At 29.8% G+C, this 23,336-nt stretch overlaps 3 protein-coding genes across 4 annotated transcripts; all 3 read right to left on the bottom strand.

Moving 5' to 3' along the window:
- Positions 1–1,013: 1,013 nt before the first annotated feature.
- LOC107616891 (feruloyl CoA ortho-hydroxylase F6H1-3) lies at positions 1,014–4,240 on the bottom strand. Its single transcript, XM_088497779.1, has 2 exons — positions 3,726–4,240; positions 1,014–1,689 (listed from the first exon to the last, which is right to left on the bottom strand). Exons 1-2 carry the CDS (start codon positions 4,238–4,240, stop codon positions 1,110–1,112), a joined length of 1,095 nt encoding a protein of 364 aa, XP_088353905.1. The 3' UTR covers positions 1,014–1,109.
- Positions 4,241–11,092: 6,852 nt separating this feature from the next.
- LOC107614996 (FRIGIDA-like protein 3) lies at positions 11,093–16,243 on the bottom strand. The gene is made up of 4 exons (XM_021112457.2): positions 16,057–16,243; positions 14,181–15,238; positions 13,163–13,335; positions 11,093–11,727 (listed from the first exon to the last, which is right to left on the bottom strand). Exons 2-4 carry the CDS (start codon positions 15,226–15,228, stop codon positions 11,311–11,313), a joined length of 1,638 nt encoding a protein of 545 aa, XP_020968116.2. The 5' UTR covers positions 15,229–15,238; positions 16,057–16,243; the 3' UTR covers positions 11,093–11,310.
- A 2,360-nt stretch (positions 16,244–18,603) lies between these two features.
- LOC107617747 (FRIGIDA-like protein 3) lies at positions 18,604–22,755 on the bottom strand. Of its 2 annotated transcripts, none has more exons than XM_088499565.1 (4): positions 22,561–22,755; positions 20,885–21,919; positions 20,363–20,535; positions 18,604–19,281 (listed from the first exon to the last, which is right to left on the bottom strand). In XM_088499565.1, the coding sequence occupies exons 2-4, from the start codon at positions 21,915–21,917 to the stop codon at positions 18,862–18,864; spliced, it is 1,626 nt and encodes a 541-aa protein (XP_088355691.1). In that variant the 5' UTR covers positions 21,918–21,919; positions 22,561–22,755; the 3' UTR covers positions 18,604–18,861. The 2 variants fall into 2 exon arrangements, with proteins under 2 accessions (XP_088355691.1, XP_088355692.1); XM_088499566.1 differs by having other exon boundaries at positions 20,885–21,927; positions 22,561–22,732.
- Positions 22,756–23,336: the final 581 nt, after the last annotated feature.

Genomic DNA, 23,336 nt, shown 5'->3' with positions numbered 1-23,336 from the left:
AATTATAACTCAAAACAATAAACTTAAAAATTCTAAATTGATATTAAATACATTATTCCAAAATTTATAATTCATAAGTTGTAAAGCACATTTATTTATATATTGATCATTAGTCACATATCATACCATACTTATAATTCATAAACTTTTTTTGAACAAATTATCATCTTAACTAATCTTGACTATTAATTCTTTTTAGTTTTATTTTGTATTTAATATAAATAAATAATTAAAAGTCTAAAGTAAGAATAATTTATTTTTACAAAATAAAATTAATGAGTTAGTCCAACAAATTTCATAGGCTATTTTTTAAACCTAAGGCCTAACTTTTTTAATTAATAGATTTTACAAAAAATCTAAACCTGACATATTCAATAAAACAAGCCGAATGATGAGCCTCCATCGAATAGCCCAGCCCACTTTCATTCCCTATTAATACCTAATAAAAAAAATCAACAAATTAGTTTTTAATGGTAAATGTTGATATGTGTTTAAAAAAATTAATAGGAGATGTAAGTGTAACACTCTCTAGAACATGACATAACAAATAAATCTGTAGATTTTATGCATTTTTTTATAGTTTTATAAAAAAAAAATAGTTAACCTAATGAGTAGGTTATAATTTGAATCTAATTATTAATATAAAATTAACAATCATATTGCGTATACATAAAAAAAATTAATTATTAAATTAATTATCAACACAAAAGACATAAAAATATAAAATATATATTAAAATTAAAACAAATTAAATAACACATATTTATTTGATATTGATTTTTTATGTGTACACATATTTTTTTATAAAATTTAAGATTTTTATTATACATGGTAACAAAAACAATATTTTGCTTTTGTATATATATGATAAAGTTTACAAATAAAAATCATGAACTAGCAAAGAAAACTTAATATTATTGGATAGGGTAATGCTAGGGAGACAAAAAATACAGCTAGAATTTGTCTTATTTAGCATTTATTAATTGTCGCAACAATTAATGAATGCTAAATAAGGTAAGTTATGGCTGTTTTGGCTAATTTTCTTTGGTTACCAAACATTTCCGTATTGGATATTATTGCACATTCATCCAAACACATAACTAACATATTCAAGTTATTTTAGCATATTCAATTGTCATCTTTCCATCATGAGCTTTCCTAAAGAAATGTTTCACATAATCTGAATACAAAACATTTTTGTACTTTGCCTTCTCCCCATCACTAGCAAGAACTTCAAGAAAAGGACCAATAACATCTGAAGGTCTAGGGTTTACAAAAATTGGCACAGAAACCCTAGTCTTGCTCCCATTGGCTGTAACTCTATGCTCAATGCTCTTGTATCTACCATTGCTCATTATTTGTAGTGCATCACCAATGTTGATCACTAGGGCTCCGGGGATTGGCGGCACATGGATCCATCCACACCGATCCTCGGTCCGAACGAATAGACCGCCGGTTTGGTCCTGAAGGAGAATGGTTAGAGTTGAGACGTCTGAATGGCGCCCTATTGCGACAGTTAGGTCATGGTTAGGGCAAACTGGATAGTAATTGAGGTTGATCCTCTTTGAACCCATTAAGACTGCTTCTTTTATTTCATCAATTTCCTTCACGTTTAGTCTTTTCATCAAAATATTTAGAAGCCGTTTGATTAAAGCTTCGGATTTCTTCATGTATTCTAGTGCTTCATTCCTACAAATTATTTATAGTTCAGGTATGCAATAAAATTACGTTAGAGTTAAGTAACGGAGTAACTTTTACACGAAGACTCGTACAGTCATATATTTATGCGAATTTGATAGAAGAATTATTAAATTTGTCAAATTATCTAATGGTTTTTAAATATTGGTTTCAATCACATGAAGATAATTATATGTGAATTTTCATCTAATTTTTAAAGTCTGTTAGTTTCTAAAATCTATTATATTTTATTAATTTTACAACCAAAATATGTCATATGTCATTCTCTCGTTGTAATTGAAATCAAATATTTTCTTCCAAAATAAAAAGGTTCTCCCCTCCTCTCTCTCTATTTCTTTCATTCTTTCACTCACTTTGTCTCTCTTATATATCATTATCAATGACTAATTACAAATTTAACAATCAAAATATACAATATGACATTCTCTAATTACATTCAAATTAAACTAAAATTAAAATTAAAATATAGTTATATTATATATTATATTTATATATTACTAATTAATTTAATAACTAAAATGCGTCACATGACATTCTCTTATTAATTTAGAGAAAATATTTTCCTCCAAAATTAGTAAATCTCCTTCTTACATTCTCTTATCTATATCTCTCTTTTTTCTATTTCTCTCTATCTTTCTCACTCTATATAATTTATAATTTATATTTTATATTAATAATTTGACAAATCAAAATGGTGTTACCAGATATTTTTTATTATAATTAAAATAAAATTTTTTCTTAACTTTCAAAATTAACAAACTCCTTCTCTCATTCTTTTTCTTTATCTTTCTCTCTCTTTTCTCTGGTCATTCTCTATTTTTCTCTACCTTTCTATTCTAAAAAAATAAAATTAACAACATAATATAATATAAATAAAAAATATTATTATTTGCATATTTTTTATTTAGTTTTAAATTTTTACTACTTATCTTTTTAATCTATATTTTTATTTCTTTTCTTTTAAATATTTACTACATATAATTTAGAGAAAATACTAATACTGTGATTAAAAGTTAGAATCAAGATTTAATTATTTTAAAAAAAAATTGAGTTAATTTTATAACTATCAATATACATTTTTTTATGCTAATATTTAATTATATTTTTATATATAGAGAAAAAAATTATTATTTTTAAATAACAAGCATAAAAATTAATTATTTCTATTTATGCAATAGAATTAATACTTAATTAAATATAAAAGTAGACATGTTAAATTCTTTCAAATTTTAGATAACGAATGTTAAAACTAATTATTTGTAAAAAAGTAAACTCTTTCATATGAAAATAATAACTAAAAAACTTATTATTTAATTTTTTATCTACAGAGACTTTATTCTTCTTAACCGACGGAGACTTTTGTCTCTTACGATCTTTTTGTAAAAGCAGTTTAATGTTATAAATTTTTTGTGTCATAATCTATAATGTTAGGATCGACGTAATTTTAAAAGATTTATATTCCCATAATATTATTACGGGTAAAAATACTAGTTATACATAAATAATTAATATAATAATTCAATTAACAATAGAAGAGAGACAACAGTTTTCTTAGTTTGAGTTGTGTTATAAATTTTTTTTTTTTTTGTGTATACTATTTTCTTTAGATAATAAAAATTATTAGATTTTTTTATATTCACCACTTCTAATAGCTTTTATCAAAAAATGGTGTACTATGTTTTAAACATACACAAGAGTAGCAGTGTATATAATACAACTCACCAAACTTGTTATACACATATGATGACTCAGTAGTTATATTATTATTCATCATATTTATATATGAATTTAATTTAGGTAAAATTTATATTTCATACATAAATTAAATAATATATTTAACTCATCAAATACACAATTAGATAATAATAAAACCATACATAATATAAAATTATGCTTTTGACAAACATATAGTCAATATCTTATTGGAAAGTAGCATGCACTTGTGGCTATAAAAGAAGGTGTTATACTATATTGTTAATTAATTAAACAAGAAACAATAATGTATTAAATTAAGTAACTAACTATACCTGCATGCATAAGGCCATGTAGCTATAGCCTCATCCTCAGAAACATAGAAGAGACTAAGATAATCTTTCCACTCCAAAGCCTTCTCAGCTTCAGGGCTAAAGCTTGATCCATACCTCACATGCTTAGTTGGTGAATTCTCTTTTGTGTACTTCACTTTTTCCTCTGCTGCCAACTCATAGAATCTATAAGTTGCATCCTTCACATTCTCAAGAACTTGTGTGGGGACACCATGGTTGATTACTTGAAAGAATCCCCATTTTTCAGCTGCATAACAAATTGCATCTTCCACATCACAATTATTATTATTATTGGACATGTCAATTATGGGAATTGATTCTTGAGGCACAACTTTATTGGTCATCATGCTCATTCTCTCCTCTAATGGTTGGATGTATTGTTTTGGAAGGGTTTTTAGGCCCATTTCATAGAGACCCTTTACTCCATTTCCTTGGATCATAACAAATTCATTTAGATCTGAGGGGCTATCCATCATCATAGACCTTGTTGGTGCCATAGCTTGACGAGGATTAAGAAATAATAGCTCAGTGCAATTATTTTGGTTATTTTGGGAATTGGTGTGACTTTGTTGCTTGGAAAACTCATTTCATGCATGCACAAGTATTTATATACAAGAATTTGGATACTTGCGTTAACAGCTATACCACACTGGTTGACCGTACAACTGAGTTAACTAACCATAGTCTAACACACACTCTAAGAACAAGTAGTACATTTTTTTAGTTAGTCGTATTATTTTTAAATCCCACAATACAAGAATTAATTCGTTGCAGATTTGAGTTCCATTTAAAGATTTATCATTGGCCAATGAGTTACTGCATATACATAAACGTGATTCAAATACCAAATACTTACTTAAATAGACAAGTGAACTGATCAATAAAATAAAATAAAAAAGAGAATATTGTTAATTGCTGGAAAAAAAGTTGGTTTATCCATTTCTTCCTAAAACATAAAGGAATATATAGTAGCATGTCAAAAAATTTAGAATATAACAAATTCGTTTAGCTTTTTATTCCCCCCTTAATTAATGTTGTTATTTTAATATTTATTTTTTTAAAAAAATAAGAACATAGAAGATAAATTTATTATGCCAATGAGCTATAGCTCCAACAGTATAGTCTCCCCATACTCATTTGGACGTTGCGGGTTCGAATTTCCTTATTTTTAGAGAAAAAAAAAGATAAATTTATTATTTTTAAAACATAAACAACAACTTTTTCTAATATTTATTTTTTTTAAATTATTTTGTGTAAACCACAAAATATACATGCCACCATCTTTCATTATAAAAATTAGTTATTTTATTTTAAACTTATATACGGTAGTCTCTCTATTATTATTTATCGGTTTTGATAATAAAATGGATAAACCAATATTATTTACTGATTTTTGAATTCTAACGAGAATATAATAAAATCAAATACTATTCTATTTTATTTAATTTTTAGAGTTTAATGAGAATCAATAATTAAGTATAAATAAAATTTCATAATTTTGAACTCTAATATATACAAGGATTTATCTAATTTATGTCAGGTATATGTTAAATTTATAAATTAAAAAATTTTATTAAAAATATAAAAAATTTAAAATTTTAATATATTTATTTTACATTTATTAAATAAAAATATTTAAAATTTTTCATTAATAGTAAACTTATCATATGTTGTAAGAATACACATGTTAACTAAATCTTATATCAAAATTGTTGTCTCCAACGATCTCTTTAATTCTTGCAACTCCAAACTAGGATTACTAGAAATGTATAATCCTAGTTTGAGGGGATGCTAGGTAACAGATTATTTTCATTACTGTAATTAGTAATTATATAATATGCAAGCTAAATTTAATTTGGACCAGAACTTGTCTCTGCCTATCAGTCCTCTACCTTTACAAAACACTTAAACACCCGCTTTTTAATTCAACATACATTTTGCTTCCCATTTTATTAAAACTCCGAAAATGACTCACAATAACCGCCGCTAATTAATTTGGTTCAACTAGTAGTTTCATTATAAATAGCGTATATTATTATATAATCAAATAATTAAGACAATAAATAAAAAAAACGTATTAGTTTTTAGTTATACACAAATATACCATAAATGAAGAACTCAATAGACAGGGGCGGAGCTAAATGAAAGATTAGAGGGGAGCCAAAAATATTTATATAATAAAATAAGAGTAAAATAAATTTTAAGGAGAACTAAACTGAAATTTACATATAATTTACATGTAAAAAATTAAAATTAAGGGAGCTATTGCCCCTTTTTGCTATAATGTAGCTCCGCCCGTGTCAATAGGTGAAAGGATATTAAAATATACTTTTAAAATAATATTTTTTATTTAAATTTAATGTTTAATTTTTTTTATATTCTATATTCTCATTCACTGTAGAAAGAATTTTGTTTAATGAAATAGAAATATTATTGATTAGATATATATTAAATATTAAGTTGGAATAATTTTAATTTGATAATCTAACATAATTTTTTTTCTTTGAATTTAATGCTTAATATTCAAATTGCATTCAAATAGTATATTTAAATAAACTAGATGAATAAGATTTTCATAAAGATTTCGATAGGTGAAAGACAAAAAAATTTGTATTATTATACTGATATAATTAAATATTTTTTATATTATAAAAATTTATATTTTATTATCTATTTTTTAAAATTATAATTAATTTTTAATTATTATTTGAATCTAATATTAAATAATTAATATATGACTAATAAAATTTTAAAGATATATAAAAACATGTAATCAAATTTTAAGCCATAAAAATTAGGGCAAGATATATAATTAAAATGAATTGATTTGGAATTTATTCAATTGCAATTTTTTAAAACGAAGACATATTTGCAACTTTTTTTACTTTATGTAAAGTACTACTGGCTGTAGCAGGCAATTTGTGGGAGGCTCTAGTGGTTGACGTGAAACTGGTTTCTCTATATATACATATATATAGTGCAATGTAATTGAAAAGTTGTGGAGATATTTAGAGATTTAATTAATAGAATATAAATTAAAATACTATCTTTGATAATTTAAGGTAAAAAGATGATTTATTAAATAGATAAAAATTATATTAGATGCAAATAAGTGGTCAATGTGAATCGGATCGTCAAAATTTCGATTTGATCTGCACTAAAATCATCGGTTCGATCTAATAGCTGCGTGTTTTAAAGTTTAGATTTGATCCGCTCATTTGATGAATCAGATATATTTGCAAAATATGTAATGTTTTAAAAAAAAAAAAACTTATTTTTATTAAAAAATCAATAAATTTTTTTTCATTTTTTTAACTCCTAAAATATTATTAAACGTATTTTTTTTAAAGAATAAAAATAAAATAATACAACATATATAATAATTATTTGTTGAAATAAAACATAAAAAGAATATTTACTTATTTATTTGTATTTTGCGGATTTATAGGATATACGAAAACTACTTAAAATTCGTAATTTGATCATATTAGGATGCAAATCGAATCCAATCTCATATTAATATACTGTGTATACACAAATAAAAATAAAGTCAAACAGATTAAATAAAAAAAAAAGTATTGTATTATAGTAATATATTTGTGTATGTCTTTTGCGATAAAAATATTTACAAATAAATAAGATATAGAATAATTTGCTTAAATATTTTATAACAATTTTTTTATTAATTTTTTTAATATACATGTTTAGCGTAGAATGATAAAGATCATTATAATGATTAGTTATTTGCTTATTCAAACTCCAAATAAATGATCATCACAAGATAATTATTTAACATTATCTCTTAACTCTCATTATATTTTGACATAAATGATAATGATAATAATTTATTTTTTGATTATGTTACTAATTCTAATTTTCAATTAGAATTATTTTATTATTTCAAACATTCTCAAATCTTAATTGCTTGCTACCTATATATGTCAAATGTAATATATATATATAATTAACTAATTTTAATAGTGATGATAATGAGCTGATTTAAAATAAAATTAATTAATTTAATCTTATTATTTATATTTATAGTGGAAGACTCAAATGTCAATTCAGTCACATCTAAAGATTATAAAAAATTTCACACGTTAAAATCCACCTGAAAATAATCAGCTTCACATAAACTATTAGAGCCTCCCACAAATTGTCCATAACAACATTTTTTCATAAACCGTTATAGTCAGTAGTAATTTATGCATTACTTGAATCCTTCAAAAATTACTATTATTTTTAGTGGTTTCTATATTAAGCTCTTTTTTCCACGTAATTCGCACTATTTTATAGCAGATTACGTTCAAGTTAAAACAGTTATAACCAATAGCAATTTATATTAAGAAAAAAAAAGTTACAAACATATCTTCTATTTTAAAAAATTATAATTAGATTAATTTTAAATCAATTCATTTTAATTAGATAACTTGCCCTAAAAATGATCTTTTCACCGCACATATGTGCGGATCCACTGCTAGTTTTATTAAAACTTCGAAAATGACTCACAATAACCGCCGCTAATTAATTTGGTTCAACTCGTTTCATTATAAACAGCATATATATAATCAAATAATTCATATATTCTTCATACCCCTTTTTGTTCAGGTACATATACGAAAATAAAAGTTCATACCGTTTAAGGGGACCAACTATTTTATTGTTTGTTATTAACTACTGATTGAAAACTACTAGACTTTATTCTTTAAGGAATAAATTTAATGCAAATAAAAATTTTTAAAATAAAATTAAAATAAAATAAAATTTAATGATATTTTTAAAATTTTTAATAAAATTTAGAAACAAAAAATATACTTTATATCTTGTAATAATATTTTATAGTTACACAATTTTTTTTAATACTTTCTCTTTATTTATGTACACTGTTTAGTATATATTATTTTAAATATCGATTTATGAATACATATCAATTCAAGAATTGCTGAAAAAAAAATTGTTTATCCAGTTTTTACCAAAAACGTAAAGGAATACAGTAGCATGTAAAAAAATTTAGTATTCCCCCTTAATGTTGTTCTTTGTGTAATTGTTTAGATTTTATACAAAAAGGAAAAAGAAGTTGTTATTCTTATAAGAATATAAGAGATAAATTTATCTTTTTAAATCATAAACAACAACTTCTTTTAATACTATTTTTTAAAAAATGCTTTAGTGTATACCAATGTGCCACATCTTTCATTAAAAATATGAATTAATTTGATTTAATTTTAAGTATGAATCTAGTTTGATTATATTTTTTATTCAAAAGCTCTCCCACATTTTTTTCTTCTTCTTTTTTTTTTTGGGTTTCTATTATTTATCTAATATATATATTAATCAAATTAAATCAAATTCAAAGTCACAATCAAACTAAATTTATATTTATAATAAAACATTTGTATGGCTACTAATAGTGATTGATTTTGGTTCACCAGCTCATATGGCAAGATACACGTATAATTGGTATCATCATGAAAAAAAGCATGGAGCATGTCATTAGAGTGAGGGAAATGGTACTCGAGGAGACGAGTACAACATTATAGTGTTTTGTTAATTGACTTCATCAATGATCCCATTTTTTAATTAAATCCTTTTTGTTTGAAATACCAATATTCCTAGTAAAATGTATGAGGATGTTTGGTCCACCAACTCAGGGGCAACATTATAGGTTCTGCTCATTTTCTTCATCAATGATCCAACTTTTTAATTAGATTTTTTTTTTTTCATATTTTGTTGGACATATAGTATTCCAAGTAGTAAAATGTAAAATCGCAAGTTAAACATCATTAGATCATTTAGATAGCCTCACATGCATCACCTTCAAAGTTATTTTTAATGACTTTTTTAATATATATACCTTTTTTCTTTTTTTTTTTTACACCAAAGATAAGAAGACTCGAATCTATGACCTTTAGGTAAGTATGGAGAGATTATACCATTTGAGTTATAGTTTATTGGCTTTTAATATATATACCTTACAAAATCTTATAAAGGGTGGTTTAATAGGGAGCATATATAAGTAGGTCTTGTTCGTCAATGACCTTCAACTAAATCTCGTTAGTATGTCTTGACCTAGTTTTTTTTGTTAAACAAGTTAAGCTAAGACTTTAACCTATTAGGTCTAAGAAATTAACCAAATTACATTATGTTTGACTAATCTAACAATAATGCTTGATATTTAGAAGTTAGTGACAACTTTATTGTTGAATTGTCCTTAAATTTTTTAAAAATTTAGTCGTTAAAAATACATTTGATACAAATAAAAAAAATTAGGATAAAAAAATTTAAAATTTAAAGATATTTTTAAAAATTTTAACAAATTTTAAGAAAAAAAGTATACTTTACTTTTAAATATAAATTGTCTAACATTAACTAATCAAAGCAAAAGAATTTAATTCAGGCAAAACATAAAAGAAGGCTAAAACAAGGAAAAAATTAAATTATATCAGGCAAAATAGTAATAAAGTAATAAACCGTACTCAAATTGCATATTTGAAGTCACCAAAAAAAATTGCATATTTGAAATTCAAGCCAGACTTTTTTATCTGTTCAAGGTATGTTTTAGTTTTTTTTTTGGAATTTACATTTAGCTCTAAGTACGTGTTTAATGTGTGTAAACAGACCCAAACTGAGGCCCAATTTGTTAGAGGACAAGCATTTCCATGTCCAAAAAAAACGGACAAGCATTTTACCTATGTTAAAAAACTCTGTTCATTTTATTAGGTTGTGGCAAAGAGTCTGTAACTTATCGAGTCGGCCCGTTTAATTCAACAAAGCAGGGTGAATTTTTTAGCATGATTATTAAAAATCACTTCTATATTTATTTGTCAAATTACATTTTTTAAAAAAACTATACTTAAAAAATAATAAATAAATAAATAAATTTTATACTAGAACTTAACCTAGCTTACTCCTAGCCCTACTCTATGCTGTCCCCACTCCTTTTAAATCCATTCCTTTAAACAATTTTAATAAGATCGGCCTACACCTTTTCTTAGTTCTTACCAGTTACCAATCATATCCTGAACTCTAATTATTAATCGTACCAAGCACATCTTCAAACAAAATCACATCTAACTTCTATTCACAACTTATGGAGAAAAGAAGGCATAGAAATTTGCATAAAATCTTTCGGGTTATACATAAGGAATTAAAGATGAAAAATCGTTACTCAATGGAGATATATGAAGCAATTTTATGAAATTAGCACTTTTTGCTTTCTCAGCAAAACAAAACAATACAAGGTCCGAACTTCACACAACCCCAATGAGCTTGTTAGCTTTTTCTTTTTTTCTTCTGCCAAAATGATGTCAATCTATCCATAATTGGTTAATGGAAAACAATCACGGATCTGAGACACAACAAAAATATACTACAAAAGGCATTAAGGTAACCTTGTACAGAACGAGGAGTTCATACATTAGAGGATCAGAATATCTTCTAGTGCAGAAGTTAAACTTTAGCATATCACATTTTATAAAGGCTACACATAAGAAGTGCAACATACAACATAAGGTTAAGACTTGAGACTAAATATTAAAAGGAAAGGATCATAATCTGTTCACATCACCTAATGGAGATATGTTGGCTGGTATTGATAGCCATTTCCAAAGTAGTTGCCATGACTCAGGGTGAAGTTATAGGTCGTGGACCCCATGAGAGGGGGGCAATGATTGTCAGTTGGTCCAGGGTACACATAAGGCCGGTCGAATACGTACTGTGGGTACCTGTCAGCGGCTCTAGGATAGGAGGCTTTGTCAGAAGGGAAGTTAGAAACACGCGGACCATATCCCACACCATTAGCACGGGGTCTCTTCGGTTGAGGCTTTGTTGCTTCAGTTTCCCTCTTCTTGTCTGCTTTGGCTTTCTCGAGTTGGACCACCCGTTTCATGAGAGGATCTAGAGGATACTGCTCCTCGAGTTTATGTTCTTCGATGCACTTGATTATGGACTTGAGGGCAACCAGTTCTCGCTCATTAACCTCAACCTGAGACAATTCACAAGGAATATTAATTAAAAGGGAAAAAAAGAATTATCACTGCATAAACAAATTGAGAATGAAACATACAGATATATTCTGTACAGGATCTTGAAGCATACAAATAAATACCAGATGAAGACACAAAACAAATGCAACCTTAGAGCCATAAAGACAGTGATGCCTTCCATCAATATCTTTTTTCATTAAATTCATAAATTGCACTTCACATCTCTCTTACTTTTGTAATCAAGCAATTTGTCCCAATTGTTCAATCGCATGAACAAAACTAGAGTAAAATTCACCATATCAATTAAGGCAAATCCCTTAATTGCCATTATACCTATTCACACAAGGATATGTTCTGTTCATTTTTCTCGAGTTTGCATGATATAGATGACTCAGGAAAACAAATGATGAGTAGGATTATCCACATAATCCTGTCAGCATCATAAGTATTCTAAAATATTCTTTGTTAGAACATAATGAAATCTTCAGATTATCTTATCATACCTCTAGAACATATGGTTGAATCAACTATCCATGTAATTGTGTACTTGCAAAACAAAACAATCTCAGGAACTGTTTGATGATTCAATTAAGCTTATACTAGTAGTTTTAGTTATCATGAACATTTTGTATATGCAATTATCGGTCGTTCCTTTTGCGTAACTCTTATTCTTTCCTTAATATATTGCAAATAATAAGTTTTAGAAAAGAAAACAATTGCATGTCACAACTGGCTTCTGCTCAGTCAAGGGTGGCAGACTGGCAGACTTGCAAATTGTCAGGCAACCCAGTGGTAGATGAGTTGAGAAGTAGTAGTTGGCCCGGCAGTGATATTACAGTGGATCCAAATATTGGAGGTACTGGATTGAATTTACTAATTTAGTCTGTGCGGACATATTACAGGACATATTTATGGCTGGGGCCAATGAGAAAGCAGCAACATGAAGTTGCTGGTGGACTGATCGGAGCTCTTGTGACATCTTCAGCGAGACACATATCAGAGATTCAGAGGGAAATTCGGAACCTGGATGTGTGTTTTTTCTGTTTATAAGTTTAGCTTCTGTCTGAGTCATGTATAGCGTGCCTTTCTATGAAGCCTTGAGGAAATTTCAGAGGCTTGTGTGTTCATTGAAGGTTCTAGCTTGACTAGAGGTATAAAAGGGTTGGACGATTTGGGTTTAACACATGGTTTCTAGTGCATCAATTTGGGAACCTCAATTAAAAGTGAACGTAACATCAGAATAACTCACCAATAATTCAGAATTCAGATCACTAATTCAAATCGTTAAAAGGAAATAAAGAGAGGGAACGATTAATGGTTTAAATATAGTTTTGGTCCCTACAGTTGTCTTTTCTTTTTTCCTTTGGCAAAGGTGGTTATAATTTCTACCAAAATATTTTTTATCCATAATATAGCAGAGACTCAACAACGTACCTGTGTAGTGGGAGATGAGTTAACACATCTGGAAGGAGATGCAGCTTTTTTGGCATCCTTCAAGTAAGACTTCAATAAATCCGTGGGAGAAAACTGTTCTGTAAGATTGAATGCAAAAGCCAAATTAACTGCATCAATTTGCCGCCCGCTGTTCACCAATACTTCAATCACACCTGCACATCCAAAAAGTGAATGCAGCATTAGAACAAACAGGTGCAATACTTTAGTTGCTGGACTCTCTTATTGGTACAAATGCTAGATTCATGCAAGAGACTCGCATGTTAAAATCCATAAGCTCTTTGTTCACATAAAAAGGGTTGATCACTGCTGCTCCGTAATACATTAATTACGGAGAAAGCCTTGTGACACATATATCAGATTAATAACTTGTATCGAACTTGAGAATCAGTTAGGTATCAAATTTGAGAATTTGCATCCATCATTTTGTCAATGAACATCCAAGATATTAGCATATTCCATTCAATTAACTTCAGTCATTTTTCAGGGAAGCAGAAGAGTCATCAAGACATCAACTAATCACAATTCATGTTTCCTTTAGATTTTCATTTCAGTAATTCAGCAAGGGAACATCCATCAAGATTGTCATAATAATAAAATAAAAAAATAAACATAAAATTACTAAATACAGAGTTCTAGGAAAGAAAATCATATTATCACCGTGATTGTGGGTTATACTGACTTCATTCTCCTTAAAGGACCAAACTAGTTTTAGAATTTTTTGATCGAGACTAAATTGATTATCAATTTTCTTTAGAAGACTGACTGATTTCACCAATATATTTGGGACACAAAAGTACCTTTTGCCAGAAATCCTACATATTAGTACCAAAAATATTTGAGGAGTTTCCATCATTCATGGAACATATCTAATACTGATATGAAGACAATCTTTAGAGGTTCCGTTCTTCATATATGAGAATTAGCAGAGTGTCAAAAACTTAGGTGGTTTTATAAGATTTTAGACAATATTGAACATTATCAATGAACGAATACACACCAGGCATTTTCTCAGACAACCCAAGGCAACGACACAAATCAGCAGTTTGGCGACGCCGAGAAACCATTGGAATGAACCTGGAAAACTCCTCCTCGTTAAAATCAGAGGCAATATCAAAACATGCTAGAAGTTGCAAAAATGCATGAGCCTCTAAGGAATTCCCATTGCCAGCATCCACATCTAGAGCATCCAATCTGGGTTTCCACTCTTCAGCAACTGCTTTTGCCCTGTCCTTGATATCTTCTGAAAGTTCATTAGAGACACCATCTGAGTTGTTCAAGAAAACGTACAAACATTCCATCAGCATGATACAGGTTCGGCGTAGGCCCAATAAGTTAGCATCCTTCTTTACATCCTGATTTGACGCTTCTGCACAGTAAAATCCTTCCAAAGAATCTAAAACTAAACAGGCAGCATTAGGAGCAAATCCTAATGCATGTGGTATTTCATCCCTTATAGCAGCAAGATTCTTACGGTTATCAGATATGAATTTGTGAAGACCTCTAGCATCCATTTCTTTACATAGCTTTACCAACTCTGGATAAGATAATAGATCCACATTTCCACCTTCAGGAGAAAGTTTTACATCTTCCAAGTTACCTTCAGCAGGAGTGGAAACAGAATCCACTGGTTTCTCCACCACTCCAGGTGTCCGTTGACTCCCACCGGGGAAAATGTCCAGATCTTTTGATGAAACCTTCCTGTGCTTTTCTCGGGCATTAAAAATGGCAAACACAGCAGCATCTCTTTTATCTTGAAGTTTCTGCAAAGAAGCTTGCTCCTTGGCACAAACAGCCACTTCCCGCTTCTCCAATATTTCACGAGACTTCACCACTTTGTTTTCAAACTCTTTCTCTTGGTCCTCCAATTCATGAAAGCGTCTCTTCAATGATTTCTCAAGTCCATGGAAATGTTCCTCAAGCTCTTTCCATTTCAAGTTAAGTGTAACAGCTCGATAGCTTTCAAGTTCAGCAAATGCCTTTTGGAGCTGTTTTATCTTAGAACTTGTTGAATCTATCAGTGTAGCAACTGAATCCGTGTCTTCCATGGCAAAGAAGCTGAATGCAGCACAAAAACAAAATTAAGCTACGTATAGTTGATTAATTGGGAGCCACTAAAATGAAGCATAAAACAATCTCAGCAAGTGTGTAATTATAGCGCTTTCAGTTTGAATTTTATAAATAACATCCAAGTGAAGGCTGAAAATCAGACAATGAACTAGAACTTAAGGCACTTCTCCATAATTCAGTTGTTCATATAAAACTGCATAATCATTTCATTGCAAAGTGCACACACAAGATATCAAGAAATTAAAAATTAAATTAATTAAATTAAATAAAAAAACCCCAGCAGATTTCAACAATTTCTATTACATATTATATAGAACTGAGTAAACATATAATAGGTTTATTCTAGATTCTAGAACATACAAACAACATATCGGAGGTATAGGATCGAATGAGTCACAAAAAGAAGCAAACCCTAAATTTAGAAAGAGGAGAAAAATCGTCCTCAGACAGTTACGTTCAACAATTAGCACAACACAAAAAAAGAAAGGACAATACTCCAAAATTTGAACAATAAACATACTTCAAAAATAATAAAATTAAAACCAAGGTATGAATTTCAGAATTTTAAAACCATAACAAAAAAAAAAAAAAAAGAAGAAAGCCAACTGCAATGTCGACGAAATAACTCTAGCAGAAAACGAAAACGATAGAATAGAAGAGTAGATTGTTGTTGCAGAGAAACAAAGAAAGCCGATCTAAGCTGATAGCAAGAAAATCAATCAATAAATTAAAATGCTACTTTTTAAATAAAATAATAATAATTAAAATAAAAAAGAAGGAGAAAAAGCAAGTAAGATTGAGCTCACCTGATTGATCTGTGAAGGAAGATGAATTAAGAAAGTGAGTGAGAGAATTCTCTATCCATGCTTTCTCTCTTCAAAGAAGAGGAAGAAGAAGAAGAAGAAGAAGGAAGAGGTGGTAGTGTGGTGTGGTTTAATGAAAAGAGTTTTCAGCACTCTCACTGTGTGTGGCACACTGTGCGGTCTTTGTCTTATTTTTTTATTTTTTTTTTCTTTTCTGTTTTTTTTTTTTTCTACGCAGTGCATGACAAAAGCATTTTTGAGTTACTTCGTTTTCCGTTCCGTTTTAGTTTTGGCGTTTAGCTGCTGCTCGTTACTACTGACTACTGAGGACTGACTAGTCACAACGGAGTGTTGTCTGAGCTGCACGTCTTCGACAAACATTCCTCTGATTATTCTCATCACGTACCTAATCCAATCATAAGTTTCTTTTATTATGGATTAAATTTATAAAAAATAAATATTCCAAATTATTTTCTAAATAAATTCTAGTAGGATTAATTTTTAACAAATTTTAATTATTAAAGGGTAAAATATCGTTTTTGTCCCCAACGTTTGGAGTAAGTCCCAAAATTATCCTTAACGTTTCAATCATCCTATTTAAGTCCCTAACCTTTCAAATTGACTCAATATTGTCTTGCCGTTAGGAATTCGTTAACAGAATTGACGACTGAATAAAATTGAGACGATTTTGAAACGTTAGGGACTTAAATAGGACAAAAACGTTAGGGACAAAAACAATACATAAGAATAAATTTTAATTTAATTTTATCTTTCAATAATATTATTTTTTTACTGTACATAGTATTCAATTATTTTTTAATTACATCTAAATAAATTACACTTAATCACATTACTTTTATTTTAAATAAATTTATTTTTTTATAATTTTAAAAAATTTTGATACATTAGAGACAAAAGGTATAATTTACATTTTATTGTATATATATTATTTTTTTTCTTTTCTGCAAATTTATATACTAGTCATTCTACAAATATTTCATGATAACTAAAAATCTTTAAGAGTAAAATTATAAAAAAAATTAATTTATTTAAAATGAAAGTAATATGATTAAGTGTAATTTACTTATATGTGATTAAAAAATAATTGAATACTATGTATAGTAAAAAATTGATATTATTGAAGGATAAAATTAAAATTTATTTCTATGTATCATTTTTGTCCCCAACGTTTTCGTCCTATTTAAGTTCCTAAAGTTTCAAAATCGTCTCAATTTTGTCCCGCCGTCAATTCTGTTAACGGATCCCTAACGGCAGGACAACATTGAGTCAGTTTTGAAATGTTAGGGACTTAAATAGGACGATTGAAACTTTAGGAACAACTTTAGGACTTACCCCAAACGTTAGAGACAAAAACGATACTTTACTCATTATTAAATTAATTTCTTTTCTATTAGATGAATCAATTTTTATGTCAAATTAAGAAAAATACCAATTTATGTTCATCTTACCTATTAAAATTATCAATTAAAAATAATTTTACAAGAAAAGATTTTAAACTAGAGATTTTATTAAGGGAGGTGAAGTAATGAATAATTAATATTGAAAGGGAGAATATGCAATTGTTTAAGTGAGTAAATTTCGATCATAATATTATACAAAAATGTATATATTTGGACTCAAAAAATATAGCTAGACCCAAATGAATAAAAGTCTATTCAAGAGATTCAACTACTGTTATACTTATCTGACCTCGCAGAGGTCGCGGAGGTCGAGCATTACGATGGCAGTTCAACTCTACTTATTTGAATAAATAACTAACTTCTAAAATATCTGCCACTTATCTAAAAGAGAGATTTCCACAAACTTTCCGTTATCCACCCTCAAAGGAAGATCTTCTCTAAAAGGTTGTTATCTATTATACTATAAATACACTGACGCCTTTAAGTATATTCAAAACTTAATCTACTAAAAACTTGCTAAAACTCTTGTTAACTTAAGCATTAGAGTCCAAAAGGAGACGTCGAACATTGCCCAAAAGAAGTCTGGACCTCACGTTTAAATCTAAAACAACCCAGTTTCAGATAACTATCGGAACAAAAACCAAAATAAAAAATTTAGTGTAACTTAATCATATTTAGTTAAGCAACCAATGAACTGATTATTCAGGAACCCAAATTGATTTCACATATATAATTAAATTTCAAATAATATCAATGTCAATTTATGTAAATATCACACCGTTAAACATACATCCTATAAAAAATATGTCTCGTAGTGGCTCAAGAGTATTTAAGGCTGATCTATAATTTCGAACTGTAAAAAAGCAACAATAGTGACAAAAATCACAAAATTGTTCTTCATAGAAAAAGAAGATAATTTCTGTACTTTAAACTGGAAAGACAAAACATGATATAGATAGACAAAAATGCTTTAAAGCCAATTTTAGTAACCCTACAAAATAATAATAATATAATTTAACACGCGAGACATTTTTAGGCTTTTACGATCACACTATATCTCCATCTTTTTCAGTCTAAGAACAAAAAGGAAACGCTTTCTTAGAAACGACAAACTAAGAAATCAGAAAGATTTACAAGTCAACAAGGTGTCTTTTACAAAAATTAAACAGATCGTGCATACATAATACATTAGAGGATCAGATTTCAGAATATGTTCTACTGCGAAGTTAAATTTTAACATGTCATTTTATCTCGTTTTCAGGATCCTTAAATATTACATTGATAAAGTACAACATACAATACAACAGCTGCTTAAGGGTTAAGACTTAAGGCTACAACATTAAAGGGAAGGATCAAAGTCATGCATTCACCATCTCTGCTTGCTAACTTAGTGGAGATATGTAGCTTGATACTGATACCCATTTCCAAAGTAGTTTCCATGGCTAGCAGAGATGTTATACGTGGCAGAACCGAAGAGAGGAGGACAATGATTGTCAGTTGGTGCAGGATACATGTAAGGTCGGTCATAAACATACTGTGGTGGGTACCTGTCAGCAACTCTAGCATAGGAGGTTTTGTCAGAAGGGAAGTTAGTAACTCGGGGACCATATCCCACGCCATTGGCGCGGGGTCTCTTAGGTTGAGGCTTTGTAGCTTCAGTTTCCCTCTTCTTGTCCGCTTTGGCCCTCTCTAGTTGAAGAACTCGTTTTTGGAGAGGGTCAAGAGCATACTGATCTTCAAGTTTATGCTCTTCAATGCACTTGATTACAGCCTTAAGAGCAACTAGCTCTCGCTCGTTAACCTCAATCTGAATTAACAGCAGGTTGTTAACAATATTTAAAAACAAAAACAAATTAGATCCACAAACCAAATAAAACTCGAGCATCAAGTGGGTAACCTAAGGATCTAAAAAAAAAACATATATATGCTTTTGTGCATCAAGTGGGTAACTTAAGGATCTAAAAGAAACAACATATATGTGCTTTTGTTCATTCAGGGACAACCATTAGGCAACTCAAGAAAGCAAGCAGTTATAGGTTGCCAATTGGTATTTACTATTTAAGGTCAATCACAATCAAGGTGGAATTCCAGAATGATATAAAGGGCACTTGGTGACAAGGTTTCCCACAGATCTATGGCATAAAAGAAATCAAGAAACCTCTGCAAGTTGCAGGTACACTCAACACAGGGATATAGGCTTGCTGAAACACCAATGAACCAAATCAGAGGTTTCGATATGGTGGAAAAACCGTCTCTGTTGAGACTACAAGATCTAAAAACGGGATGTTAAGGCCAGAATTATGCATAAGCTGTATTCAGAGCCGTGAAACATGGGATATTTGAAGTGTTGTGGCTGAAATGAGTGCTAGAAGAACTTAGAAGACCACTGAAGGGACACTGAACCTATACTTTGTTAACATGCGCTATCATTGTGTCAAGGGATTGTGGGAAGAATAAGTTACACTCTTCTGGAAATTTGGGAAGCAGGGGCACCTCTAATAGCCCTATGGTATTTTACTTTCTATTTGCTATATTCCACACTGTACTAGCCTCATGCTCGTTTTCCACTGAAACTTCAGCAATATTAACTGAATATACAGAGAATTAATCACTATTTTGTATATGAATAAGAGCTGTTTGTGGAGGAATAACTGACTCAACATATACTGTGAAGATAATCTAAAACAATTTATATGATTCCTCTACATCTGCAACTAATAAAGTCAATATTTCATTAGAACAACAAAACTATTATGGATGATGGATCTCCATTAAAGATGGACATAAAATTGGATGTACTCAACAATATTTCAGATAACTAATTCAAATTGTTAAAGGAATACATCAGAGGGATAGTAACTTAATACAGCTGAGACTTAACAACACACCTGTGCAGCAGGAGAAGAGTTAACACTTCTGACTGGTGAAGAAACTTTTCTGGAATCTTTTAAGTAAGATTTCAGTAAAGGAACTGGCAAAAACTGTCCTGTAAGATCAAATGCAAAAGCCAGGTTAACTGCATCAATTTGTCGCCCACTATTCGCCAAAACTTCAATTACACCTGCACACAAATAATAAATAAATAAAACAGAATAAAAATAAGTATCAAAATGAAGAGATTTAATGTTTCCTTCTTTAATTGATACAAATGGTAAATCCATGCATGCCTTTCACATGAGCAATTTTGGGACAATTCCTAGCAATTTTGTTATCTAATTTAAGTCCATCACTGCAGCACTATAATCTGCTCAGTTCCATTAGTTCTCTCAGCATATAACTTATATAATATATATTGTCATTGATCAACTTTCCTTGACCATCCCAGAATATTAGTACACACCACTCAAATGTTCAGTCACACGCAGGATGGCATAAGAGACATTATATATGGGTAAAAAAAAAATACACACCGGGCATCTTGTCTGATAACCCAAGGCTGCGGCATAAATCAGCGGTTTGGCGACGGCGAGACACCATTGGAATTAGCCTGGATAACTCATCAACATCAAAATCAGAGGCAATACCAAAGCTGGCAATAAGCTGCAAAAAGGCATGAGCCTCCAAGGAATTCCCATTGCTGGCATCCATGTCAAGAGCCTCCAATCTAGGCTTCCAGTCTTCAGCAACTGCCTTTGCCCTCTCTTTGATATCTTCTGAAATTACATTAGAAGCGAAATCTGAGTTGGCCAAGAAAGCACTTAGACATTCCATCAGCATGATACAGGTTCGACGAAGACCCAACAAGTTAGCATCCTTCTTTACATCCTGATTTGACAGTTCTGTACAGTAAAACCCTTCCAGAGAATCCAGGACTAAACGGGCAGCATTAGGGGCAACTCGTAATGCATGTAGTATTTCCTCCCTTACAGCAGCAAGGTTCTTACGATTATCCGAGATGAATTTGTGAAGACCTCCAGCATCCATCTCTTTACACAGTTTAACCAACTCTGGATAGGCCATAAGTTCCACATTCCATTTCATATCTCCAAAGTTCCCTTCCCCCGCAACAGATGCAGCTTCCACTGGTTTTTCCTCCACTCCCAGTGTCCCCTGACTCACACTAGAGACAATAGCTGATTCTTTTGATGAAACCTTCCTGTGCTTTTCTCGGGCATTAACAATAGCGAATAAAGCATCATCTCTTTTCTCTTGAAGTTTCTCCAAAGAAGCTTGCTCCTTGGCAAATACAGCAGCTTCGCGCTTCTCCAGCATTTCCCGAGATTTCACCACTTTGTTCTCAAACTCTTTCTCTTGGTCCTCCAATTCATGAAAACGCCTCTTCAGGGACTTCTCAAGACCATGAAAATGCTCCTCAAGCTCTTTCCATTTCAAGTTGAGCGTGACAGCTCGATAGCTTTCAAGTTCAGCAAAGGCCTTCTGGAGCTGTTGTATCTTAGAAGTTGTAGAATCTATCAGTGTGGCAACTGACTCAGGGTCTTCCATAGCTACAAAGCTGAACAAGATAAAATCAATGAACAAATACAAAACTTTCAATTGAGCAACATCCTACCACCAAGTCTAGAAGTATATTACAAAATAAAGAAAAAGAAAATTCAGAACTAGAATCTAGTCTAGTATATAATCCCACATCGATAATCCATTATAGCAAAATTGGTTGAAACCGTTCAGGATCTAAATTTTGGAGCCACCATGACGAAAACCCTAAAAGAGGGAGCAGAATTTGCATAAAATTTCCACTAACAATTGAGGCAAGAAATTGAAACGCGAAAGGGAAAAAAATAAGACTGCAACAAATAAGAAATTAAAACTTAAAACGTTTCTTATGAATAACTAACTAAATTTCCATTTTTTTCCAATGAATAATAATAATGAATTTCCCCAAAAAAATAAAAGAAAAAGAAAACGAAAATTAAGAAATTCCATTTACAGCAGCTACACGAGTGATTTTTTGAGTGCAATGTCTATGAAATTAGTTGAACACGAAATCGAATTCATGAACGGGATAACTGGATTGCTGTTCCAGATAACCAAACAAAGCCGATCTAAGAAAAATCTAGAGCAAGAAGGAAAAAAAGTGAACCCAAAATAAGAAAAATGAAGCGACAATAGAGTGGAAAAGAGTTACCTGAATGATCGGAAGAGAAATAAGTAGAAGAAAGATGAGTTCTTCTCAATCCATTTGGTGTGCGCAAGTGCAGCAACCCTCGGAGAGAGAGAAAGAGAAGAAAGAGAAAGGACGAGCCTTGTGTGCTGTTCTGCTTTAATACTCCCACGAGAGAGAGACACTAATTTTTTGTTAACTAAGCCCGGTTTGGTACTTAAGATAAAATATGACAATAAGTCAGTAACACATCGAAGAATAAAGACATAAATATTAAATTTTTATATTTTATTTAATAATAAATTAGAATAAATTATAAAAGTATAATTTATTTTATTTTTTATTTAAACAATTTGAAAAAAAATATAATAATAAAAAATTAATAAAAATAATAAAAAACAAAAAAATAAATTATGTTTTTTATTGGTGTTTTTATGTTCTTTATGTTAAAATAGATATAAAATATATTAATTTAGTGTCTCTAGACTACGGGTGACAAACGAGCCGAAATTTGTCGGAGCAGTCTGCGTAACTCACCAAAAGAGGCGGGTCGGATTGAAAATTTGAATTTTCTTAAAAGGCCGCATAACCCGCACGGCCTAATCTGCGGGGTGGGACGGATTTTTCCGACGGATTCCTTGTTTTTTTAATTGATGATAATAGAAAATGTTCTAAGTTATAATCTAGATTATGTTTTATATTTGATTGATCTGAGATTTAGATGTTTAATTATATATTTTGGACAATGTTTATTTTATTTTTATAATAATTTTATTATTTTGTTTCAAAGAACTTAATTG

This window comes from Arachis ipaensis, chromosome B9 (assembly GCF_059453495.1).
Source record: "Arachis ipaensis isolate K30076 ecotype BB chromosome B9, ASM5945349v1, whole genome shotgun sequence".
Lineage (NCBI taxonomy): Eukaryota > Viridiplantae > Streptophyta > Magnoliopsida > Fabales > Fabaceae > Arachis > Arachis ipaensis.
This window is presented reverse-complemented; position numbering and strand designations above follow the sequence as displayed.

What these genes read in the sequence shown, in the direction of transcription:
- LOC107616891 (XM_088497779.1), bottom strand. Translation starts at nt 4,240, where the DNA reads ATGGCACCAACAAGGTCTATGATGATGGATAGCCCCTCAGATCTAAAT. An exon ending in ACATGGCCTTATGCATGCAG is followed by an intron (nt 1,690 to 3,725) that starts GTATAGTTAGTT and finishes AATAATTTGTAG; the next exon opens with GAATGAAGCACTAGAATACA.
- LOC107614996 (XM_021112457.2), bottom strand. Translation starts at nt 15,228, where the DNA reads ATGGAAGACACGGATTCAGTTGCTACACTGATAGATTCAACAAGTTCT. An exon ending in GTTGTCTGAGAAAATGCCTG is followed by an intron (nt 13,336 to 14,180) that starts GTGTGTATTCGT and finishes TTGGATGTGCAG; the next exon opens with GTGTGATTGAAGTATTGGTG. An exon ending in ACTCATCTCCCACTACACAG is followed by an intron (nt 11,728 to 13,162) that starts GTACGTTGTTGA and finishes GAATTGTCTCAG; the next exon opens with GTTGAGGTTAATGAGCGAGA.
- LOC107617747 (XM_088499565.1), bottom strand. Translation starts at nt 21,917, where the DNA reads ATGGAAGACCCTGAGTCAGTTGCCACACTGATAGATTCTACAACTTCT. An exon ending in GTTATCAGACAAGATGCCCG is followed by an intron (nt 20,536 to 20,884) that starts GTGTGTATTTTT and finishes ATTTGTGTGCAG; the next exon opens with GTGTAATTGAAGTTTTGGCG. An exon ending in ACTCTTCTCCTGCTGCACAG is followed by an intron (nt 19,282 to 20,362) that starts GTGTGTTGTTAA and finishes CTGTTAATTCAG; the next exon opens with ATTGAGGTTAACGAGCGAGA.